Source organism: Siniperca chuatsi, linkage group LG10 (genome assembly GCF_020085105.1).
Source record: "Siniperca chuatsi isolate FFG_IHB_CAS linkage group LG10, ASM2008510v1, whole genome shotgun sequence".
NCBI classification, from domain to species: Eukaryota; Metazoa; Chordata; class Actinopteri; order Centrarchiformes; family Sinipercidae; genus Siniperca; species Siniperca chuatsi.
The window spans coordinates 19,362,084-19,388,153 of NC_058051.1; the positions used below are offsets into that span (position 1 = coordinate 19,362,084).

General features: G+C 40.8%; 1 protein-coding gene across 2 annotated transcripts in view; it reads right to left on the reverse strand.

Annotated features, from left to right (window-relative positions):
- Positions 1 to 2,110: 2,110 nt before the first annotated feature.
- Positions 2,111 to 26,070, reverse strand: part of opn7b (opsin 7, group member b) — a 51,355-nt gene continuing 27,395 nt past the window's right edge. The window contains exons 3-8 of one of the 2 annotated variants that reach the window (XM_044212218.1): positions 19,525 to 19,665; positions 14,657 to 14,744; positions 14,400 to 14,562; positions 13,396 to 13,523; positions 5,824 to 6,158; positions 2,111 to 3,474 (exon numbers count right to left, since the gene is read on the reverse strand). In XM_044212218.1, the coding sequence (XP_044068153.1) occupies positions 2,974 to 3,474; positions 5,824 to 6,158; positions 13,396 to 13,523; positions 14,400 to 14,562; positions 14,657 to 14,744; positions 19,525 to 19,626 (1,317 nt within the window). In that variant the 5' untranslated portion in view covers positions 19,627 to 19,665 and the 3' untranslated portion in view covers positions 2,111 to 2,973. The remainder of the gene's footprint in view (positions 3,475 to 5,823; positions 6,159 to 13,395; positions 13,524 to 14,399; positions 14,563 to 14,656; positions 14,745 to 19,524; positions 19,666 to 26,070) is intronic. The other variant, XM_044212219.1, reaches the window with a different exon arrangement.

Genomic DNA, 26,070 nt, shown 5'->3' on the forward strand with positions numbered 1-26,070 from the left:
AGTAATTTGAGTACAGCCAGCAGCAGAATATCACTGACCATGTTACATGGTCAGTGATGTTTTGCATTTCTTAAAGCAAATTATTTCATGACAAAGTGAACTACTTTTATAGTCAGGTATTCTGTGAAAACTGCACAGAACTGCAATCTTCCCTCTCACCATTGTAAAGAAAGGAGTAATGGCATGAAAGTCACGCCAGTCAACCACAACACATGCTCTAGCAGATCTAATTAATTTTGTCCATGGCCGGCCTTTTTGTACTTCCATTTGATGACCTATGCTGCCAGGGGAAAGTACAAAAGTGCTTGTTGGACAAACACTGTAGTTAAGCTCAACTATGCTCACTGGGCAATTTTTATTGGACTGATGTTGGCAGGTGCTGAGGCAAAGCCTTGTGTCTCTCATGTTTCAAATCCTTTTATTGAACAACAGGCCCACTCTTTTGCAAGAATCAAGAAAAGCACTAAAGGCAAGTGGCCTATATCCATGCATAGACATAAAGTTAATTTCTGCTCTTTTGTTACAATGGCTTGAGGAACATGTTTAATATGCCAATTTCAGTTTTTTTTTTTTGTTGTTGTTTGTGTGTCAGACCCAAAAGAATTTGCTGATACACTGTTAGCTTCTCTGAAAGCACACGCTCACAGAGGCATATTAGAAAAATATGCACACATTTAGTATAAATAAACCACGCAAGTTTTCTTTGTCTCAGTTTCATACATACACACACACACATAAACAAATAGGCTTCACTAAAGGTTATCTGACCACCTTAAAGGATTATTCCAGTTTATTATAATTTTGGGGCTTATTTTCATAGGTATAGACATTGTTCCTGTCCTGATAATAATAACATACTGACCAAGTTAATTGCTGAAATCCAGATCTCAACAATTACTTTGGTGAGCACATTGTTATAACACATATAACACACATTCCGATTCTGAACCAATAGAAATCATAACCAAAACTATGAAAATAAGTCCGAAATTGTAAAAAAAAAAAAACAACAACACAGAACAATCTTCAACTTTCCAATGCTCTGGAGCTAATTTTTTAAGATGAGATAACTACCTGATTGCACCTGATTAGTCTCCTGGAAATAAAAGATGCCGATATGTGAACACAACTCCTTCTCCTTCTCATAATCCTTGTCCACCATGTCTATAGGAGCCAGCTCCCTTATAAATAAATTTAAAGCATAGCCATTTGCAAATTTATTAAAAATAAAAAATGAAAAAAATCACATGTACATAAGTACTCACAGCCTTTGCTTAATACTTTGTTGAAGCACCTTTGGCACCAATTCTCAAGTCAAGTCAAGGAGCCTCAAGTCTTTTTGCGTATGATGCTACCTATTTTTGGCACACCTATTTTTGGGCAGTTTCTCCCATTCTTCTTTGCAGGACCTTTCAAGCTCCATCAGGTTGGATGGGGAGCGTCGGTACACAGCCATTTTCAGATCTCTCCAGAGATGTTCAATCGGGTTCAAGTCTGGGCTCTAGCTGGGCCACTCGAGGACATTCACAGAGTTGTCCCGTAACCACTCCTTTGTTATCTTGGCTGTGTGCCTAAGGGTTGTGGTCCTGTTGGAAGATGAACCTTCGCCCCAGTCTGAAGTCCAGAGCGCTCTGGAGCAGGTTTTCATCAAGGAAGTCTCTTGTGTTCTCTCTCTCTTGTGTTCAAGCCTCTTCCATTTAAGGATGATGGAGGCCACTGTGCTCATTGGGACCTTCAATGCTGTAGAAATTTTTCTGTACTCTTCCCCAGATCTTTGCCTCGGAGGTCTACAGACAATTCCTTGGACTTCATGGCTTGGTTTGTGCTCTGACATGCACTGTTAACTGTGGGACCTTGTATAGACAGGTATGTGCCTTTCCAAATCATGTTCAACTGAATTTACCACAGGAGGACTCCAATAAAGCTGTAGAAACATATCAAGTATGATCAGTGGAAACAGGATGCACCTGAGCTCAATTTTGAGTGTCATAGCAAAGGCTGGGAATACTTATGTACATGTGATTTTTTTCATTTTTTATTTTTAAGAAATTTGCAAAGATTTCAAACAAACTTCTGTCACATTGTCATTATGGGGTATTGTTTGTAGAATTTTGAGGAAAATAATGAATTTAATTCATTCTGGAATAAGGCTGTAACATAACAAAATGTGGACAAAGTGAAGCGCTGTGAATACTTTCCAGATGCACTGTATGTATATGTATATATGTATATATCATCAATACGACAGCCCATGGGGAAATTGTAAGATATATAACATAACATAACATAACATAACCTAGTAGGCCAAGTTAAACTAGACAAATGTAGAAGCTCACACATTGTAGTTAAATTAATTGGGGCTTTCATGTATTCTCAGCAATGAGGAGAGAAAACTATTTTCTTGTTAGATAAAAACAAGCCACCCTGTGGTCCTTCAGTTTTAGGCATGCATTAATAAATACCTATCAAATCAAATACATCATCAAGTACTCTTAATAAATACATAAAAGGTAGATTAGGGAGTAGAACATTTCAATATCAGCTCCTCCCTCTAAATCCAGCTTGAAATGATTTGCATCGTGACTCCATCGATTCTCAGTCTTGTTTATTATTATTGTTCATCAGTCAAAGTTATAGTTGCTAGTTGTTAATGTGTTAATTTAACCTGATGAAATATTGCTGTACACATCTGTGGTTGCATGTTGGCTGTTTGTCTTGCTTATCCTCCTGTATTGGCTTCTAATTTTGTGGTCATGTGTTTTTTGGCAGTATCACATATTTGAGGCATGAGCCAAATTCTTGACCTTCAGAGTTATACATTTTTGTCCTTCAATCAATCTTTATCTTTTTGTTTTTAATTATGTTTCCCCTTTTCCCCAACTTGCAATTAGTGTCTTTCAACCTTCATTCTTGCTGTCTTTTTCTCGTCTGTTTTTTTCTTCACCTTCTCACTGTGTGGCTGTTTTTGTGTCTCTAGAGGAAGTCGCTCTGCAACTCATTGGAGAGCTGACTGACAGCCACCTCACTATGATGTGATCCTTGAAGTATCCTGGCAGTCTGACGAGGGCTGTAGTCTGTAAAGCTTTGTCTGGTACCAGTGACTGTTTCAGGGTGAGGACAGTGTCTGCAGGTCCTGTGGTTCTCCGGTAGCCCATTTGATAACCTTGTGGAGTTGCACTCTTCTTTGTGATGGGATTGCCTGCAAATTCTCTTCTGTGCGGAGCTGTGCTGACACAGACATCCACAGAGTGTCCTTCTGCACTGGGCCACATCCCGACACAGGGACTTGCGGAAGTTGGGCTTGAAGACCAGATAGACAATAGGGTTGTAAATGGTGGAGGACTTGGCAAAGATAGCTGCCATAGCAAAAGCCATGGGAGGTACAGCTTCTGGGTTACCAAATGCTGCCCACATGGACACAATGGCATATGGACTCCATGCTGTCAGGAAACCGATACAAACTGCCACAGAAAGCTGAAAAGAGACACATCAACATACAAAATACATTTGTCATGTAAACACGCATTTACTCAGACCTATATAGTATCTTGGAAAGTGAACTTGTGCATTTTAGTGTTTTATCGTTCACAAACGTTTCTTTCAAAAGAATAAATCTTTTGGGTGAACGAACTGAAATTAATCAAGTCCTGAAATGATCCGTCAGTTCAGTTGAGCTCTCAGTAAGTTGCAAGCAATGAACATGCAGGGATACACTGACTAACTGAGTGAGTGATTCAAGTCATTCGTTCGCAGGGATACAGTCACTGAGTGAGTGATTCAAGTCAATCTCCCAATTCCCCTGAACTTCTTCCCCTTCTGAACTCAACAAATAACTGTCTGGCATGAAGACTCCCACCTGCGCCGTGGCCCTTATCCCCTCCACATTAGTCAAAGCTTGTCTCCCTGCTGTCTGTTCGCTCATCCTCTCTGTAATTAACTCCTCTCTGTCTACTGGCTCTGTCCCACCTACCCTCAAACTCGCCTCAGTTATGCCTATCCTCAAAAAGCCAGGACTTGACCTTGACAAACCCAACAATTACAGACCCATCTCCAATCTTCCTTTTCTATCTAGAATACTGGAATCCTAACTTAAAACCCACCTGGACTCCAACCAACTCTACGAACCAGCACAGAAACCGCCCTAATCAAAGTCACCAATGACCTCTTCCTCTCCTCTGATGCCCACTCTCTCAACATCCTCATCTTACTTGACCTCTACATGCTTCCCCTTGGTCACATCATACGCCTCCATGGCCTCCATTTCTACTGTTATGCCAAAGACACCCAGCTCTACATCTCTGACAAATCCATTACTGCTGCCACTCACTCCACCCTCACAAACAGCCTTGCATGATAAAAATCCTGGATGCAAGCTTTCGCAAACTCAATTGAGACAAATCTGAAATCCTCATCATCGGCCCAAAATCCCTCATCAAATCCTGCTATGACTTTTCACTTTGCATCGACGGCTCCACTGTTCCTGCTTCCACACACATCCGTAACTTTGGTATCATCTTTGATCAGACTTTCTCCTTCTAACGCTGCGATAATTACATTACAAAAACTGCCTTTTTTCATCTTCAAAACATCGCTCCCTCTCCTTCTCAGCTGCTGAAACAGTCATCCACGCCTTCACCACCTCACGATTACTGCAACTGCATTCTGTACGTCACGTCCACAATACATCCAAAACTCAGCTGATCGTCTGCTCACCCACTTCTGAACCAGAGATCACATCACCCCAGTCCTTCAAGACCTCCACTGGCTCCCCACTCAACAAAGATTCCAGTTCAAAATTATCCTCATCACCAACAAAGCCCTCCACAATCTAGCCCCCTCCTACCTCACTGATTGCTGCTCCCTCCCTCTGGAACTCTCTCCGCCAACACTTCAGACATTTCTCCTATCAACCTTCTTAAACTAACTTTAATGATTTCTTCATCTAAGCTATTAACCTGTCTCTTAGAGCCCATCCCAACTAGGCTGCCTAAAGAAGTTTTACCCTTAGTTAGCACTTCTTTACTAGATATGATCAATCTGCCTTTTTCCACCAACACAACAATGCAAAAATCAAGAACATCCTGAATCAAAACTGTTGCAATTATTATTATTATTATTATTATTATTATTATTATTATTATTATTGCAATTCCTTATTATCAGGCTGCCTGAATAAGTCCCTTAAGATTCTCCAGTTGATCCAGAATGCTGCGGCACATGTACTGACAAGAACTAGGAAAAGGATCTATGATTGCAAGGCACCTTCTGTTCTGGACTACCCCTACTACAAATATTATTGAATGTTGAATTTGCATTGTGCTACTGTATGCTCTGTTACCTCCTGTTTTCTCTCTCTCTCTTTCTCTCTCTCTCTCAATTCACTTCAATTCAGTGGGGCTTTATTGGCATGCGAAACAGACATTAACATTACCAAAGGATGTGTGAAATATAATACATAATAATAATGATAATAATCTCTCTCTCTCTCTCTCTCTCTCTCTCTCTCTCTCTCTCTCTCTCTCGACCCAATCAGCAGTGGCAGATGGCTGCCCACCCTGAGTCTGGTTCTGCTCGAGTGCTCGACATTTCAGCCTCTTACAAGGTAGTTTTTCCTTGCCACTGTCGCCAAGTGCTTGCACATGGTGGGAATTGTCTCTGTTAATAATATTATAAAGAGTACGGTCTAGACCTGCTCTATAGGACAAGTGCAATGAGATAACTTCAGTTATGAATTGGTGCTATATAAATAAAATTTAATTGAATTGAAAATTAATGATTCGGTACACTGAAAAGAACTGCTTTGCCCATCACTAATGCATTTACCTTAACGATAAGTCCATGTGCATTGGCGATCTTGTTCTGTGGGGACACATGCTGCTGCACAGCCTGGCGGGAGCTCTGGACGGTCAGCAGGATAAATGTGTAGGACAGAAAAATGACAGTGCAGGGCACAATGTAGCAGAATAAGAATAGGCAGATGATGTAGCTCATAGCTGCAGAGCTTACGCTGGGAGCATGCCAGTTGATGCAGCACGCTGTACCGTAAGGCTCTGCCCCGTACTTTCCCCAGCCTGACAGGGGACCTACAGCAAAAACTCCAGCGTAGCACCAGACCCCAGCAACCAGCATGCAGGCGTGGCAGTAGGAGAACTTGTTACCTGAGAAAGAGCATAACAGGGTAGAGACAGAGGCAGAGGAGGGAGAGTTGGGGGAGTGATTACTGACAGATGAGGACATAAAGGAAGCATACAGAAACAACAGCATTGCTACAATATGCTACTGAAGCATATTAATTCTGGTTACCTGATGCTGATAACAGGCAATGAGTGAGGAGGAGAAAGAGGAGGACAGAAGGAGGAAGTGGGATGATATCGTCCAGAAAGTGATGAACAACTTGAAAGGAAATTTCCCTAGAATGGATAGGTAAGTTTGACAGAATGAATTGCTGTTCTACAGACAACACGGATAAATAAAATTTATCCTGTGTTCCAGCCAATGCTTATTTTGATGTGACCTCAAACATGTTCAGATAAGAGATCACATGGCCCACGGGAATGCACATGTGAGTTAGCAGTGTTCATAATGCCAGGGACCCAAACATAAACATTATTCAGTGTGTATGGACAGTGGCAGCTCAGCATGTTTACTTAGAGGCCAAGTATGTGGAAAAAAAACATTTGAGATGCTACAGAAGCTACATTTATAATCTTAATAAGCTATACTTAACAGTTCACTATTATTATTATTATTATTATTATTATTGTCAACCAGTAAACCCACTTTGTACACACTTATTTTAATTTTATACTTATACCCACTTGGTACTTAATTTATTTTCTGACCTGTATTATATTTTTTTTGCTTAGTACCTCCATTCCTGTGTGCACTGACGTGATAGTGAGCTGCTGTAACAAAAGAGTTTCCCCTCGGGGATCAATAAAGTATTTCTGATTCTGATTCTGATACACAACCATTTCCCTGTACTCTCCACAGTCTGAGCACTGTGCACACAAAGACCTCATTGTTTATTAAGTAACGGTGCCTTTCTACAACTCCAGTCGTTATTTTTCCTGAGACAATAGAGACATGAAGTTCCAGGCAACAGGGGATGAGTACTGATAAAAAATTATGTTTTGGGGTGTATAGTAAAACATCAAATTTTTGCTAAGCTGTGTATATTATATATATTAGATTTCCTAAGTAACGAGCCATTGCTTGTATGTAGATAGCCTGTGTTAGCCCAACAGATGTTACAGAAATGTGATTTGACGGCATCATTGATAACTTACTAATTACTGTTCGCTCACTTTACACTATTTCAGAGATGTATTAAGTTACTGCTAATGCACACAGAACAATCTGCTGCTATTGCTTCACATTAAAAGTGTTCAATTGGCGAAACAAGGGGTTATTTATTGTAAAGTAGCCACAAGAAACGCAATGTATTTGTCACCGCGGTTAGTGCTAACCATGATTGTTCATCCAAAAGGTATGCAAGGCAACCGTCATTTTCTGCACTTTTCTGTCAGAAGATTGTGTCTTATTTTTGCAGTAATGTAACAAGAAGGAGCAGCCACAGTGATCTGTTAGATAAAGAACTGTAGTTGACAAGCTGCACACCTCCAAATCCTCATAAAGGCCTGCTGTTTTGAGGTGAAGAAATCAGATCCCAGTCTAAATTATTTTTGACTGATTTCTTTATTTAAAAAACTTGAGTTTGTTTGGCTGCACTGTAAACAGATACACCAGCTGATCTTCTGTTGTATTTCTGAGAAAGTAGCTTCTCAATGAGTGTTTGTTGTAGCATTAAATCACACTTACCATGGTGACCGCAGAAGTGAAAAATCAACCAGGACTGAAATCTTAAGGATGACGGCTTTATGTATGTTTTCTTATTAATCTTGTATAGCCAACTCGGTCTCATTCCCAGGCCGTCAAATACAGTATCTGTATACGTTGTATACAGATGCACATGGTACCCTTTAGTGTCAGTAGTAGACGCCTTCAGAAACTACTTGGTTAGGCAGTAGAAAGTCACTTGACGTAAGTGGCGTAAGTCACGTGTTGGTTAGGTTTAGAACGTTTTTTATACATGCACATGTTTAGTATAAACATGTGTAAGTGTGCATAGAGAAGCATTATTACCTGTACAGACACAACTTTCATTGACCCATGCACTACACTTAAACTTAAGACTGCTCATCAGCAAGGAAGTCAGTCTGGTATATTCAAGTAGTTCTTGTTTTTCTCCTCTCATTTTGTAGTTCTACTACTCAGACTCAACCACATGGATAAATCCTGGGAGAACTGTTTAAAATGGCAATGCAGTTTATTAACTTGGAATAGAAATCTTTGCTGTCTCATCAATTCTTTGAAGAAATTTGTGTAAACTTGTCTCCATGCTCTAAATAATCTTTTTACATAGTCAGTTCCTTCAGGATTTTTCCCCTTTTCACAGCAGCGTAGAAGCTATTTCACATTTCAGTTCTGATTTTAGTGAGTCACAAAATTCAAACATATATCAAATCCAATTAAACCAGAATTTATTATCCTTTGACAGCTGATACAGTAACCCGTGGTGAATTTAATGTGATAACCTCTCCATAATAACACACATGAAAACTGAATCTTGTGTCAGCAGCCCATAAATGTTATCACGAGCCCCTTTTATACAGCCTGTTCAAGGCGAGAATGTTGTGTTGTTACTCTGCCTCGCCGTCACTCTATAAAATGTACGAACACGGAATGGGGGGGCATTGTTGTTCCGCCGTTAAGCTAGCAGCTGAGGTAGTAACAGAGCTGAATCAACTTCTGTGTAAATGGGAGAGCCGGCAAAACGGCACACACACTAGACGCCAACGCTGCATTACGCATCACACCTCTGGTTTTCTTGTTGCTGTTTTCTTGTTGCTGTTTTCTTTTTGCTTGTGTTTGTGCATGTTCAAGGTTTTACATTTAACAAATATGATTCAGCTTTTGCTGTAAAACACCAAATGTTAATTTATCCTAGTTTTCTAAATTCATTTATTTGTTATTTCTCTTTGTAACCATCTATTACCTAGACATAAGGTTAAAGGTACATTTATTCGTCATTCTACAACACAGGGCTGCACAACAATAATATTTATTTAACATAAATAATAAACGTTATTTAGCATTTAATAACATTTAGCTTTTTCAGGCACGACAGAAAAGTAAACAAGTGTTAATTGTCTTGGGAAATAGTCACTTGTCTGGAGCAAACTGTTTAACCAATTAACAACAGATATGTAAATGATGATGACCACAAAAAAAAAAGAATTGAGTAATTTCAACTCCATACTGCTATTTTCCTTGTACTGTTACTCTTTCCTATTACTGTAAAAGGTGCCGTACACTAAATAGTTGATCCCACAAGGACTATTTATTATAATTATTGCACGAAGTGCAATAACGACTTTTCAACATTAAGTCTTTATCAGGTAATATTCAACATGTGACCCAGAAGATCAATGTTGAATTGTCATTATTGTACTGTACTTTTAAATGGTTATCTATTTGGTTTGTGTGCACTTTTTTTGACTATGCACCTCATATCATGTTGGGATGTGCATGTGTGTGTTCGACTAGTGGAACTGCCTACTAGAGTGTATAAGTTAGTTTAGAAACAAGAGGACATCATGGTTTAACAGTGTGTCTGTAAACTGCGTACATTTGTACAAGGTTCCTTGCTGGGAAGTCTGATAAAGGCGTAATTATTTATGCTCATTTGCATTTCAAACATTTTTATTTGTGAGGCTTGTAGTCTCTGGGGTTTTACACTCTGCATTATAGACTGTGTTCCTCTGGAAAACAGACAAGAGGAGCTCTTTAAAAACACGGCCTTGACTTAAATTATACTGTGCCTATTAGCAGCAATCGTTGAACTTACTGGAGTCTGGAATAGACTTCTAATTCTATTCAGAAGCTGCAAGCTGGTGAAAGGCCTGTGAAGTTGGATGTAGACAAATTAAGCGATGGCGATGTTCGCCATCCACCACATGTATACAATCTCCAGCTGTGAGATTGTACTGTGTGTGTTTGAAAACTCTTCCAGGATTCCAACAACACATTTCTTATGCCTTCTGCTACATGCTGCTGTTACTAGTTGTACTGATTTCTTCCCTGACCGAATTTCCCTTCCTCTGTTCTCTTTTCCTATTATAATAGGAAATAATATATAATAATTATACTTCGTTCATGCATCTTTTACCTTGTGTATCAGGCATTATAAATCCCATTGATACAGTATGTGTCAGAGTGGCTCCGTTCTGTGTACCCCTGCGGTGTGTATGGGCGAGTGTGTGAAGCATATAAATGGGAACATCCCTGAATTCTGCACTCCAAGATGCAAGGTGGAGTGAAGAATCTGTACTGCAACGTACAACTGTGCATCCATTTGTAGAACATGGATGTGAAGAGAGTTAATGACGATAGTGTTTCTGAGTGAATTAAATTATGTAGTTTCTGTCACCTGATGCCAATTTGTATGTATTGTGTATTGTAATGTTTCTAAATTAATTATGAGTTATGAATTATAAATGATGGCTAAGTGGTGCTGTGACAAATTATTTTCACAGAAAGACAAAAAAAATGTAATGCTGGTTTAATGAGCAAATTAGGAGTGACTGATGAGTCTGAGTCTTAACCTCCTGCAAAAATTAATAAAGAAGCATACAGCTAATGGGAATTTCTGCTTGAAATCAAAGGTTTAATAATTTATTTTCTAACAGTGTATTTAAAATAAAGGATATGGACCCTAAATCAACTGTCAATGCTGAAAAGATATTTACATACAGGTAATCATGTAAATAAATCGTCAGTTGCCGCAGTGGCAGAAAGATTAATTATGCTCATTAGCAATTTGCTGCTTGAACAGTTTGCAGTCATACCAATGCATAGTAAAATTAGTTCACATGCACAAGCATCGAAAGACTGGAGAGTTAATGTTAAGTGAAACTGCCTGATAACAGAAGTGTCTCAGACTTCTACTACAGTTACAATGTGGCCATAAGCAAAACAGTATGCGTCAAGTATGAGCAAAAATAGTCAGTAAGTCACATGTAAATGTTACAGAATTTATTAGACAAACAAACTCACCTTACTTTCCCTTCTCTCAAAGTGCATAAACCACTCTGATCTTATGGATATGTCATAGCTCCTTGTGTAACATCAGAATTCATTTGCATGACAACATTGAAATCTTCACTGGATGTGAATGCTAATCACCATGAAGTCTACAAAAACATTAATATCTACATGGTGGTTATGAATGTTTAGATAACATAAACACAACTTCTTATATATTGTACAGTCTATCATATCCCTGTTGGTTAGTTTCAGCTTGTGACCTCTGTTCCTCTTTGCTAGTGCTGTTTGTCTGTATTTGACATAAGTTGTTGTGATTTTTGAGACTACTCCTCTAGATAATTGTGCAGTTTTTGCATTTTGGGCACATTTGATTTGGCCTCTTTGGAGCTGTGTTACATGCCTCGTGTTGCTTTGACAATATCACAGCGCTGGTTGCCAGGCCTCTTTATTGCTGTTTATTAGCAAATACAACTAATTAACATTCCACCTACAATAACCAAGCTTCGATTTTAATTGTGACAAAACATGATTTCATTACTGTATTATTTTTTTCTGTCCCGTCTATGGGCATGTTATCAAAGCCGCCTAACTTGCAGATCTTTGGAATATGGATGAAATCCAGAGCAAACCCACACAAACAGGAGGACATGGAAACCATGGAAATGTGTTTCAAACACAGGTCCTTCCTGCTGCAAGGCAACAACACTGACTTCTGAGTTACCTTGCTGCATATAAGAGTGAAGACTTACTTCAAGCAAAAAGGTGTAAATGCATCTGTCTCTCAAAGACTCTTTACTCCTCTAATGTTTAACTACATCAATAAGTAGTCTGTGGAAAGCCTCTACAGGGTCTGTTGAATGTGATAGTGGCAGCTGAAGTTGCACTGAAATTCACTGTTAAATGCATACGATCATACAAAAGGCACATCAAGCTGTTTTAGCTTTTACCTGATCCATGATCAGTTAAACCACTGAAAGATCTGTGTGGGTGAGAGAGAACTGGTCTGTATGGGTGAGGGAGCAGCTTAGGGGTGCCACCCGTCCTGTATAGTACGGGATCGTCCCATATTGAAAAATAAAATGTACTATCCCTTACTGAATCAATATGGGACGCGATTTGTCTTTATTTTGATGCCTATATCCAGGAGAATTGTTCTGATCAGTTTGACAGTAAAAACAAGGAATTTATTTTCACAAATAAATGTATTGTTCGGTCATCCACTGTAGTGGTCTCTGTGGTCCACCAGGTCATTTGCTATTTCTGAGTTTATCAGTGGGTTTTTGCTTCTTACAAATATACCAAATAGTTTATTTTGACAGACCAAACATTTTGCCCATGTCTATGATCTGATGTTTTAATCCCTAATATAATTGTGTGAGTGAGAGCCCGTGAAGATATAAAACCATACAACTTTTGTCTCACTCGTAGTTTATAAATATGATTCATCCATGTGCTTGTGGTAGTTGATAAATAGCTGTTAGCTAGCTAGCTAAACTATAATTGTTGTAGCTAAACTGTTGAAGTCATTCTTCTTCTGTGTTGTTTGGCAGTTACCAAAAAGCTTCATTATCTATGCAGGCTTTGAATACATTTTTTTTGTGTAAACATGTAAGGAAAAGTGTTTCCTGTTGCAAGCACCTGTATCAACCACATTCACATAATCAACATGCATGTCTTCTGTACATTAATCAACCCTTAAAAATGTCCCACTAGCTAGCTGCATACAACTGGATTAAACTAATTTTACTCTGTCTGTAAAAAGAACAACACAAATTGAAATTCATTGGTAAACACTGACAGTATGAATGTAGGCAAAACATGCAGCCAAGGAAACATGCAATTCCAATAACTGGATGGTTTGTGAGTTTTTCAAATGTAAGACCCTGCAGGGGAATACATTAAAAAGGATAGAGAGTATATTAAAATGCCTTGTAAACATATCCTTATTTACATATCCTGCTGTTTAAAGAGGTTAAAACATGGCCTTGAACATTAACATTATTACAGCATGACCACTTTGCTTTGTAACAAGCCCTTGAGTTGCTACACTACATTAATATTTCCCTCTTCAGATTCAAGGTTTTTGGCTTCAGAGGAGGGAAAGAATTGAATCTTTTAACAAGTTGATCAATATTGGTGAAGCTGGCTTTCTTGTTAATATCAATAAATTTACATCAAAAACACTTTTAGTACAGCCCTCTGTTTTAAAATAGTATGTTGTTTTATTTTGATGATGGTATTTTTACATAGAATAATGAATTAAAACATAAAGACTGGTTGTCTTACCATAGTTTGGGCAGCAGACCTTGAGCCAGCAGACACAGGAGAGCACCGTGAGGTTGGAAAGACTGCACAGGCCAAACAAAACGCCACAGAAGGCATAGAAAGTACAGGTTGTCTTATTAAACAGCCACCTGAATGAAGAGAGAAACAGAAGAGAACATTTGTCACTGACGTAGAAAAGGTTTCAGTCGTAGTCATCTGGACACTGTTTTCAGAATCAAGACGTTTCGGCTCCCATCCAGAAGTCATTTCTCTTAAACTGGAAATTTAAGGAATCTGCCTGAGTATCTGTTAATAGTTAGTAGTTAGTTAATATTAACAGATACTCAGGCAGATTCCTTCCTGAGGGCAGGGCTTATGTAACACAGAGAGCACTGTCCTTTGCTGTCCTTTTTAATTGATGTTCAGTCAGTAGTCAGTATTGGCTTTTTAGGAGAATATTAACATTATTACTGTAACAGAGGAGGCGGAAACACTTTTTTCAGCCCCGAGAGAATGGTTGCAGGCCTCAAGAACCTTCACCAACAAGCTGGGGCACACTTTATGAAGCCTGAGAGGTGAAACCCAGGGTAAAAACAGTCCACAAATCACTTGTCAAGAGTAAAGTGGCTATAATTGATATTTTTATAATAACAATGACAATGTCAAATGACTATGTGAAAAAAATGTGACCATGTGAAAGGGATCACTCACTGTGATTAAGCTACAGAGAATTATCCCATGATTTTACAGATCCGCTCAGCTTTACGGTGCTTTATAGTGAGTTTCAGTCAAATTTAGATAATAACTAATAACAACTAATATTGAGCCTAAAAGTTATCAGCCTTAAAAAGTTGCCAGTTGTATGTTTAAAATACTGTATATGGTAATGTAAACTCCTACCTTTCACTCTTTATTAGTCTATTTGTCTTCTTTCCTTGTCCCTCAGGAATATATCGAATGTGAAGATGACAGCGGCATAATGGGTGAAAGGAGAAAGAGAGCTAGAAACCTGAGTGGTCACTCACATGTGAGTGAAGGCTGAGGGGATAGCGAATGGGAACAGGGTTATGGTCATGCCCAGGTCACTGATGGCAAGGTTAACCACAAAGAACTCTGCTGGCTTCAGGGAGGACTTCTTTCTATAGGCTACGAACAGCAGGATCCCATTGCCCAGCACCGACAGCACACCTAAAAGACAGGATATATTAGGGGTGTTGGATTTGAACACACATTCACACAGATAAAGGCAGTAAACCTAGGGAGAAAAAATCCCATCACTTACCACAAATGGCGTAGAGAGTTCCCATGAGGAAGTCATTGTCTTTCGATAATTTGGACACAAACAGAAATGTTTCGGAGGCATTTCCCATCTAGAGCAAAAATGGAAAAACAAAGGGAGAGAAAAATCTTGAAACTTGTGTTTTCGCCTTCAGGCAATTTAAAAAACAAGCAAAACATCTTCCTTACAAATTTACATCCTGGTACCTCAGATAGGACAAAACACAAAGTGACTTGTGGATCAGACCACAGACACAGACACAGTTTAGCTTCACTTCACCAGTCTAATTTTTTGAATAAGAGGTCAAACCAGATTCATACAGTCTCAGAAACCTTCTTCTGGTTCACATCTGTGCTAATGTATTCTATTGCATCTCTGTCTTCATGATTCTGAGGTTCACGCCTACAATGATGCATATCTCTTACTACCAGTTAAAACTAGAGAAAATATGCACAATAACCTGCATCACAACACACCCTCTTTCACTGGTTAGGTCTGCCACCAATTTTATATAAGTGACATAACAAACCATGAAGGACATTTACTCTACTCATGTCTCCACCTCCTTCTCTTTTTATAATTTGGAACCTACACAGAGACTCATCAAAGAGCAGAGAGGAGAAGATGCTGCTTCCAGGTACAAATTCAATACCATCCTTCATATCTCACTTGGAAACCAGGTGGTTATTTGCATACACAGCATGACCTGCTGCCTATACAGTATTCATTGTGGCCAAGGCAAGTTGCTGAGGCAGTTTTTTTCAAGGAATTTATGGGTGGAGATAACATAAAAATGTATTCATACCCTTTCTATTTATTCAATGACTTCACCTCCACTTACAGATTAAAGGGAGCCAACAAAGGGAAGAGACACATTAAATCACCTGAGGTTAAAAGTGGAGTTGCTTGTGGATAAATCCCTGTTACTGTACCGTCAACTCAGAAGACTATCATCAAAGACAACCAGAGGTGAGGAAATAATTTTAATATTACTCTGTGTGGACTTTCCATTAGAGTTGTATGTGGCCTTGGTGTATGTAGCACAGCTTGTAAGCAAACACAATCCTGTTCAGGTTTGTGCGCAAATGCAAGTACTCACTTTGCATATGTGCGTATAAACACGTGTGTGTTTACGGGTAGGGTTTTTTTTATATGTTCTACATGCATCTATTACATCTATTAGTCTAAAAGTCATCTACAAAAAAATACTTTGTTTTATCATTTATCAAAAACAAGTATTAATTTTTACTCAAATGATATCAAAGAGCATTTCACTGTTTCATTAATACATGCAATCTAATTATTTTCCCATAAATGACCTTATGTGTTATGTCCACATTTTGTTTAATCACAGTTTATTATTACTGCATCAGTCTACATGTGTCTTTTTCTTTGCTGAATGTAAGAATATACATTATCGCAGCACTCTTCAGCAGTGTTCCAGAAAGTGTCTTGCCTTGTGATGCTGCAATATGTTTCATCTTTTCCCTTTTCAAAAGTTGTCAGGCTCCAGCTTCATCTTCATCAGGATCATCATATGGTCATCATATGACCCTGATGAAGGCCACAAGCCTCAATCAAGTTGTTCTGTATAAGGTTTTCCCTTCTGCATGCACCTTGGAAGTAGGTGACATTGTGCCCTATTCTGCTTCCCTTTTCGAATGTTACCACAGATGTTCAGTGGGATTGAGGTCTGGTGACTGTGGAGCGAACGGATGGGACATGGCCTCGCTTTACTGAGTCCTGAGGGGAGCTTAAGATCTTACACCAGACAATGAGTACACAGACAAGTTCCACAAATGGATGAAGGATACACGTGCTTTGTCCAAAAAAATACACTGCGTACACAAATGCAAGTAATAATAATAAATGATAACTTTATTTATATAGTGTAGCGTAATCGTGCTACCGAGAGTTCGTCTTGGCCCTGAGATACCACGCTGACACCAGTGTTGCAGTGTAGGTTCTTTATTTTTGGTCGTTCTTGCTTTTGTTCTGGCTCTTCTTCCATCCGCTCTCCAACCGCCTCTCCCCACAGTCCAGCATGCTACTGTATTTAAGGAGAGAATAATTAGTTCACTGGGTTCAGCTGCGCCAATTATCTCTCCTTGATGCTGCTCACCTGAGCAACTCCCCCACCTCTCCCTCTGCAGCTTAAAGCTAACCATACCCACCTCCACATACCCCCACCGCCCGACTTAGGCCGGGGAGCCATCCGGCCCAACCTACTCCCCCCCCCCATGGGAACGGGAGAGGAAGTCGGCCACGGCCATCTGCGCCCCCGGCCTATGGATCACTTTGAACTTAAAAGGCTGGAGGGCCAGATACCACCGTGTGATCCGGGCGTTGGCATCCTTCATGCGGTGGAGCCACTGGAGGGGGGCATGGTCCGAACAGAGGGTGAATGGGCGCCCAAGCAGGTAATACCGCAGGGCCTCGACCGCCCACCGGATGGCCAGGCACTCTTTTCTGATTGTACTGTACCTGGCCTCCCGCTCTGACAGCTTCCGGCTGATGTATACGACCGGGCGGTCAACACCCTGCACCTGCTGGGACAAAACGCCCCACTCCCTGTTCGACGCATCAGTCTGCAGAACAAAAGGAGAGAAAAGTCAGGTGTGTGGAGGAGAGGCTCCCCACAGAGGGCTTGCTTTACCCTCTCGAACGCCAGTTGGCACTGCTCCGTCCACTGGACCGGATCTGAGGCACCTTTCCGGGTGAGATCGGTCAAAGGACTGGTCAGCTCTGGGCGGTTGGGAATGAATCGCCGTAATAGCCGCCAGCCCCAGGAACCGCCTCACCTCTTTTTTTTTGACTTAGGCTTTGGGCAGGCGGCAATTGCAGCCGTCTTGTCTACCTGGGGGCGCACCTGCCCTCCGCCCAAGTGGTACCCCAGATACCGTACCTCCCTCCGTCCAACCGCACACTTCTTCGGGTTGGCGGTGAGACCGGCCTGCCTCAATGTCCCGAGCACCGCAGCCACCCGCCACACATGCTCCGCCCAGCTGTCACTGTGGATGATAACATCATCTAGGTAGGCAGCTGCATATGCAGCGTGCGGACGCAGTACTCTGTCCATGAGGCGTTGGAAGGTGGCCGGCGCCCCGAACAACCCGAACGGAAGTGTGGTAAATTGGTACAACCCATACGGAGTAGAGAAAGCCGTCTTTTCCTTAGACTCTGGAGACAAGGGAATCTGCCAGTAGCCCTTGGTCAAGTCCAGCGTCGTGAAAAAACGAGCGGTGCCCAACCGATCCAGGAGCTCGTCGACCCGAGGCATTGGATAGGCATCAAATCGTGACACTTCATTTACTTTGCGGTAGTCCACACAGAACCGTATGGTCCCATCCTTCTTGCCTACAAGAACGATGGGGCTACACCAGGCACTGTTGGACTCTTCTATTACCCCCATCTTCAGCATGGCCTTTAATTCTTCCTGCACCATTTTCCGTTTGTGCTCAGGCAACCGGTAGGGCCGTGAACGCACCGTCACTCCCGGTGAGTCTCAATGTGGTGCTCTATGAAGTTGGTGCGACCGAAGGGGGAGAACACGTCGGCAAAACGCCCTTGCAACTCGGCAACGTCTGTTCTCTGGGACAGTGTGAGATGGTTTTCAAAGGGAGCGAGGCGGCACTGGTCGATTTTGAAACCTCAGGCCCGAACTCATCTCTCTCACCCACCGTCGTCACCAGAGCAACAGGCTCCGCCTCTCTCCATGCTTTTAGGAGGTTGAGGTGATAGATCTGCGTTGCCCCTCCCCTATCCGACCACACCACCTCATAGTCCACGTCGCCCACACGCCGTGTGACCACAAAGGGTCCTTGCCACCTGGCGAGTAATTTGGAGCTGGACGAAGGGAGTAATACAAGCACTTTATCTCCCGGCGTGAATTGTCTTAATCTAGCCCCTCTGTTGTACAGGCGTTGTTGACGCTCCTGAGCCTGGAGCAAATTCTCCCGTGACAACTGCCCTAACGTGTGGAGTTTTGCTCTCAGGTCCAGGACGTGCTGAACTTCGTTTTTACTGGGGCTTGGACCCTCCTCCCAGTTTTCTCTAACTAGGTCCAGGACCCCCCGTGGGTTTCTGCCAAACAGCAGCTCAAAGGGAGAAAATCCCGTGGAGGCCTGGGGCACCTCCCGCACTGCGAACAACAGAGGATCTAGCCACCTATCCCAATTGCGCTCATCCTCGTGCACAAATTTACGGATCATGGACTTCAAAGTTTTGTTCAGACGCTCAACGAGCCCGTCCGTCTGAGGGTGGTATACACTGGTTCGAATCGACTTGATGCCCAATAATCTGTAAAGTTCTCTCAGTTGCTGTGCATAGACGAACGGGCGATCCGCGGGCCCCAGCCTCATGCTCCGGAACCGGCGGCGGTGATCTTCGCTGGAGAATCCCAGCCGATCTAGCACGGCCCTCCTCACGTCCGGGAAGCTCCGCGCGCGCCGGGAGTCCGGCGCCGCTGTCTGCGCTTCCCCGGACAGCAGTGGCAGCAGCCGCACAGACCACTCTGTCGCCGGCCATCCACATGCCACTGCCGTCGCCTCGAACATTTCCAGGAACGACTGGGGGTCATCCGCCGCCGACATCTTGTGGAGGGTGATGCCGGAGAGGGCGAGTGGTGGGGATGGCGGTAGTGAGGCCCCCGGCTGGGACACCAGGCTTGCCAGCAGCTGGGTCTGCTTATCCGCCTGGTCCTGCATCCTTTCCAGCTGTTGTCTATTCACCGCCGCCTGCTCCTGGTGCATCGCCACAATTTCACCTAGCATCTGGGCCAGCATCGCCACCGGCTGCATTTGCTGCGGATCCGTCATAGCACTCTCAGAGCCAAGTTACGTTGGGCGCCAATTGTAGCGTAATCGTGCTACCGAGAGTTCGTCTTGGCCCTGAGATACCACGCTGACACCAGTGTTGCAGTGTAGGTTCTTTATTTTTGGTCGTTCTTGCTTTTGTTCTGGCTCTTCTTCCATCCGCTCTCCAACCGCCTCTCCCCACAGTCCAGCATGCTACTGTATTTAAGGAGAGAATAATTAGTTCACTGGGTTCAGCTGCGCCAATTATCTCTCCTTGATGCTGCTCACCTGAGCAACTCCCCCACCTCTCCCTCTGCAGCTTAAAGCTAACCATACCCACCTCCACATATAGCACCTTTAAAAACAGATTTTTTTGATGAATACACCAGTGTACCACTAAATAAAATTAAAGGCTCACAGTGTGCAGGGTTAGTAAATACACACATGTACCGATACAATATACATATGAAATTAATACAGGCAATGTGTGTGTGTGTGTGTGTGCAAAGAATATAAAGTACATTTCCAGGACATTCTTCTCCCTAGTTCTGCATTTGCTATACTTAAGTAAAGTTCATACAAATTGGGAGAATGACACATTAATGAAGTCCTCTGTGATTATTGTGAAAGTTCTGGGAATTAATAATGTTGTTCACTGGTAGGACCCAGTGATGGAAGAAGTATTCACAGCAATTACTTACTAAAGTGATGATATCATACTTTGAAAATATTCCATTACAAGTAAAAGCCCTGCATTCAAAATATAGAAGTATTGTCAGCAAATTGTACTGAAAGTATCAAATGTAGTCATTATGCAGAATGGCCCCTGTCATTGTTATATTATTGTATTATTGAATCATTATTGCACAAAACACTGCATGGATTGATGCATTAACATGTAAGCAGTATTAGTACTAACTAGCAGGAGCTTGTTTTAACTGTTTTTATACTTTTGGTTAGTTTAATCTATAATACTGTATCATATTTCATAAACTGATCATTTGGTTTATGTGTAAAATCTTAATCTTAGGGATTTTATTCCATACTGAGACTCCAGTTGACCTGAGCATCATGTTTTCCCTTCTTGTCGCAGATCTTAGGTTGAAACATGAGCTTAGTCCAGCATATTTTACACTCTTTGATACTCCAAATACATGACCTACTGGGCTTATGAAACCATTATAAATAATTTGCAGTGACTTAAAATTGCATGGTGGTAAATTTTGAAAACAAGACTTTTCTTTCTTAAAAGAGTACTCCACTGTTTTAGCATTGTGGTCCTGGACAGTTAAAAAAAAGGATCAAAATCAATGCAGCCGAACCAGAGATATTGTCTTTTTTTATTCCGCGCATTTATCTTCCATTCCAAAACCTGGCGCCTACATTACCCACAATGCAACATGGCCACCAACAGTTCATTTAGAGATTCAGGTGTGTTATGCTAGTAGCGGCTAATGTAGCCTTGAGCCACTAGCATTGAGCAGAGATGAGAAGCCAGCTACAGATGGTAATCTCACTTTTTTCCAACTCTACACCCCCAGATTTTAGCCCCAACTGATATTGACTCAAGTAACATCACTTGAGGCAATTTGTCAGACTTGTGTAGCTCCCTCTGGAGCCACAAAAGCCTTTATAAAACTTTTTTCACATATGCAGTAGTATTCCCCAACACCTGTAAACAGACATTGATGTGTTCGAATTTAATTCCTGAAAAATTGAATTTCAACCAACAGCGACATCATGATGTCTGCAATGACCTAGCAGAATCTTTGAGAAGTATCTGTCAAAAACAGACAGATTTATAGTGCACCTTCAGATGATACTGTATCTGCCTGGCTTTCTAATTATTTATATTATTGCCTACTTCCCCTTCTCCCCTGTATGCTCTCCTCTCAGCAGTGTCAGGGGTACAAGGGGCAAGACTGAATTAACAGTCTGTCTGAGAGGATGAAGTCAAGAGAGAGACACTGAAAATGAGAGAGAGGCAGAGGAGGGAAAGAGGGTAAGAGGGAGGAACCCTTGCTCAACCCCATTAGTTTGAGAGGGGGAAAAAGTACAATACAGACTGAGGGAAAGTCAGAAAGTGACAGCCTGTAGCTGAATGGTGGAATTGGGGCTAATCATTGTAGAGGATGTCTGTGACAACTTAAGCCTTGCTCTCATACAAATGGAATTTACAGTCTACACACATACACAGACATATACAGACACACACATACAGTACAAACAGAAAGAGAGGGCAAAATTGTCAAGGAGAGCGAAGGAGGTGGAGACTATTCTAAAAGAATGAGAAGCTGGAACGAATAAGCGAGGACAAGTGAAGGATGATAGAAATCCTATAGCACAGGATTACCCATAAAACGTATGGGACAAAGGGACACAGCAAAATATAACATTATATTATATTATATTATATTAGTTTTGCCACCATTGATCCAACAGTAAGTGAGCTCCAGACTAAACAACATTTATCTGAGCATACTGCTACATGAACGACAAACAGAGGGAAAACACCAATATTGTCCCAAAAATAATGAAATTGACTTATATGCAGTTATTTCTTTCTAAAGTGGCTTTTTTAACTAATATTGTACTCATGCATTAGAATAATTATTCATATGAAATTCGTTATAGATCGTCATATTTGTGTGTTGGTTGTCACCGATTTTTAAGCTTTGGTCAAAGATGAACACTGTCAACAATTCTTAAATTATGCATAACAAAATATATTTGCTAATGTAAATTAGTCGTCAGGGTTGCATCAGGGCCACCACACCTCACTCAGAAAGAGTTTTTTTTACTGCCTGGCAGAACACGGGGGTATCGCCCAATTTTGTCAGTTTACTGTCGTCAAACTAGAGCCCACCATCTATAACTACTGTGTGTATCTCACTTAACCAACCAAACATTATGCCAAACATCTCCCTCCACAACCAACTACAAAGCTGACCTGAGTTAAGGACATAGCCTCAGTGGATCTTCCACACACTGTATGTGGTCTAAATTGATCTATGATAGAACATGTGGTTGCATTATGAACATAATGGAATGGAATAAAAAAAACAATGTTATTGTCCACACAAGTGGAGGCCCATCCAGCAACAAAAACACTGATCAAATGTGAAATTCCACCTTCAGGTTTAAGACCACAGAAGAACTGGAGTTTCATTATACTGGCACAAATTTTAACAAAGAATCTCATTTATGAATTTTTCATTCATATATAATTTCTCTGCTACATTAAGCCAATCACTGTCACTATTTGTGATTAAATGTTGTAATTCTGATCATCCCATTCATTTCCGCAAGGCATCACTCATCCATATGGCCAGATGGCATAGATCCTCCGAAATCAAAACCCATAATTGATCTTTACATGCTTCTTATTCCTTTCATAAGAAACAGTTATTCTTCAGAAGTAGGCACAATGAAGTAACCATAATCTTCCCAGGTAAATAACAAATGACCGAGTGCAGTCAGAAGGAACAAGAAATTATCTTTTCCATTATAACTTGGAATGAAATGGAGGCCAAACCACCTTAAACTCTGTTTAACCACCTATATGTGAAATAGTGTTTGCTCATGTGTTTATGCTGTCATAAATCTTTAGAATACAATTTCTAGTGTACATTTAAATAAGTAATCTAAAACCAGTGTAGGTTATATAAGGATGTTGTCTATTAAGAAACAGGTTGCTTGGGGAAAAAAACATGTTTTTTATCAACACAGTGTGTATACAATTTTTATATTATTTGTAATTTTTATAATATTTTTTGGCCTACGTACAGTATGACGAAAAACAGCAGAAAGAGAAGAAAAGAACAATATTCTAGAAATTAATATCTATAATTATAAGTATCTACTACATATGTACAGTAAAAATAATAATTACTAGTAGAGATGATAAAAAAGAAAATTTAAGAGACAAGCAAACATAAAAACTCTAGGAAAATGCCTTTGCATAAATGTTATTTTGAGAAATAACTTAAAAGATGTAATTCATTTTTTGAGCCTGAAATCAAAAAGTATGTATGAAGTTCAGAGCTGCAAGACCCTGACAGCAAAGACAAGTTTCTCCTCGCTAATGATGTACGTTTTAGGAACAACCAAGGCCTGACCAGAGGCTCTAACAAAACCAAAATGTAACCTTACCCCTAACGCTTTGAATGTTATCAGTGAAATCAATTCTAAGCATCACAGGCAAGGATAGGTGTAGTATAATCATGACTGTCGGATTTTGATAAAGCCGAGCAGCTGCACATGTATCAGCAGAAGGTGGAAATGGTTTTCTGAGTCTTGAGTGCAGGCGTTACATTATTCTAGCTGAGATGAAAGAAAAACATGGATTCACTTTTCAAGGTCGACAGAAGATAGAAAAGACTGAATTTTGGTTGACAATCCTCAAGTGGACAAAACATAATGGCAAAATTCTAGTCAACTGACAACTGAGAAGTGTGGACTGTAAATGCAAGCACACATATACACTCCAATGCGTATGTGTGCTCACTTACTGAACCATTCTGAATCCAGTTAGACTTATGAATAATGAGTCAAAATCTTGCTACAGTGACCTAAACTGTGCATGAAATAAGACCCAGCCCTCTGGAGGGGTGAACATACATTACCCTCCAAATCACCCAGTCTGCAGCTTATTTAAAAGGTGCAACTGAGCAGGACTTTGTCTGTTTTTTAAGCATGCTGCACACTGTGACAGGGGAGAGCAGAAGTTAGGCAAATTATTTTCTTTCACAGTGCAAGAGAGACAAATGAGTGAAAAAGAGAACAGAAACAACCAGTAAGGGATGCATCTTCAAGAGCTGAGCAGCGTGGACTCAAAGAACTGATACAGTGGGAGCCAATTATTATAAATAAGCATGATTATGTAAACAGGACGTGAGTGATTATCTTGTTTCCCCCAGATATTATGGATGAGAAAGATAGGGTAGACCGAGAATCCCTTTTCCCCTCTCCTGCTATCTCTCACCCTTTATTATTTTTCTCTTCCTCAGTATTGTCTGTCTTAACCTTCTCTGGTCAAAACTCATCACTCATCTTTTACTCTGTAATCTAGGAAGTAAATGCTGATGCATGTTTTTGCTGTACTTTAGCAAAGACAAGAGAAGCCACTTCTCAGGACTTCTTCATAGTAGGACACACAAGTAGGTGATTTTACCTGTGCCTAAAGGTCTTTTCAGACGGTAAGCGACACTCTGCCTGCGTACCCACTTGGATCCGCGGGGTCTCATCTTACTTATATGAATAGAGTGTTGCAGGGATAACGTATTTCCTCGACATAAAAGCTAATGGGATTTTTCCATTGGATTTTGGATGATTGCAACAAATAAGCTCTGTGGCAAACAAAAGTTTATGACACTTGTTCACCAAGATAATCTTCACAAATGAACATCACTTTTATGATTTTTGAAGCATAAATGTGATCGCCAGAAGTAAAAAGCTAACATTAGGCTATAAACATACTACACCGCGGTCGCATGACTTCAGCGTCACCACCACTAAGCTTCCAACTTGTAATTTGATTTTGCGCATTTACCTCTTCTACAAAAGCCTTTCCTCTTAGTGTGACCTAGAATAGTTTGCAAGAGTGTGAGTATAAACCATGGATGTATAATACAACATAAATATTATAATTTCTTTTGTATTTTGTAGTTGTTTTTTGTTCTGTGCTGTCTCTGTGGGCATTTCCATTTTTCATTTCACTGCACACATATGTGCATGTGACAAATAAAGTTCTTGAATCTTCTTGAATCTTGAATCAGGTTCCCTTCACTGGTAGTCATTTCAGTTTTGAAAGGTGAACGGAGCTCACTGTGGACAGCACATTAGTGGAAGTATTAAAAAACAGCAGGGGGAGTCAGACTCAAAAATATATCCAATATCATAAACTCACAGTAAGTGACACAGTGACAGAAACAGTCAGTGCTAGTTTCTAACTTGTAACAATGTCAGTTGTACATACTGCATTGGCTGTGAGTCAAATTTCAGGTTTACAGTTCTGAAAAGGCCACTTCATCAATAACATGTCCATTTTTAATGATGAAGTAGAATATAAACTGCCTCAAATGGCCTCCATTATGGCTCGCTCCCTTTATTCCTCAACTCTGTTCCTATTGTCACTTCCTGTAAGTTACTACTTGGTGAGCGAGGGAATGAAAGGAGGAAAAGTGAAAATGCTTTTAGATCCACCCCATCTCTCTTCTCCCCTTCCACCGTCTCATGTCCTCATCTTTCATTCTCATGTTTTCCCTAAGGGTATTCAATTCATCTAGCCCCCCCATTTTCATCTTGTTTCTCTTACAAACTTTGCTTTTCTCTCTTTTCATCTCCCTGGTATCATTTATTTTGCTGTGAAAGCAGAGTGCACAGTTTTACCAAACCAGTTTTATCTCAATCTATCTGCCTCTCCTCGATGAGGCCAACTGTCAACATTCACAGATGGCACAGATGGTGAAACCAAACAAAGACAGTTGTTTGGGGTACAGCAGTTAAGCATCTGTGTATGTCTGAGTAAGTATATTGGGGACTGTTAGTCTGTTTAAAGGCCACTCAAAATCACCAACAATTTGGCGCCATGTGCTAATATGAGCTTTTATATAGCGTTGA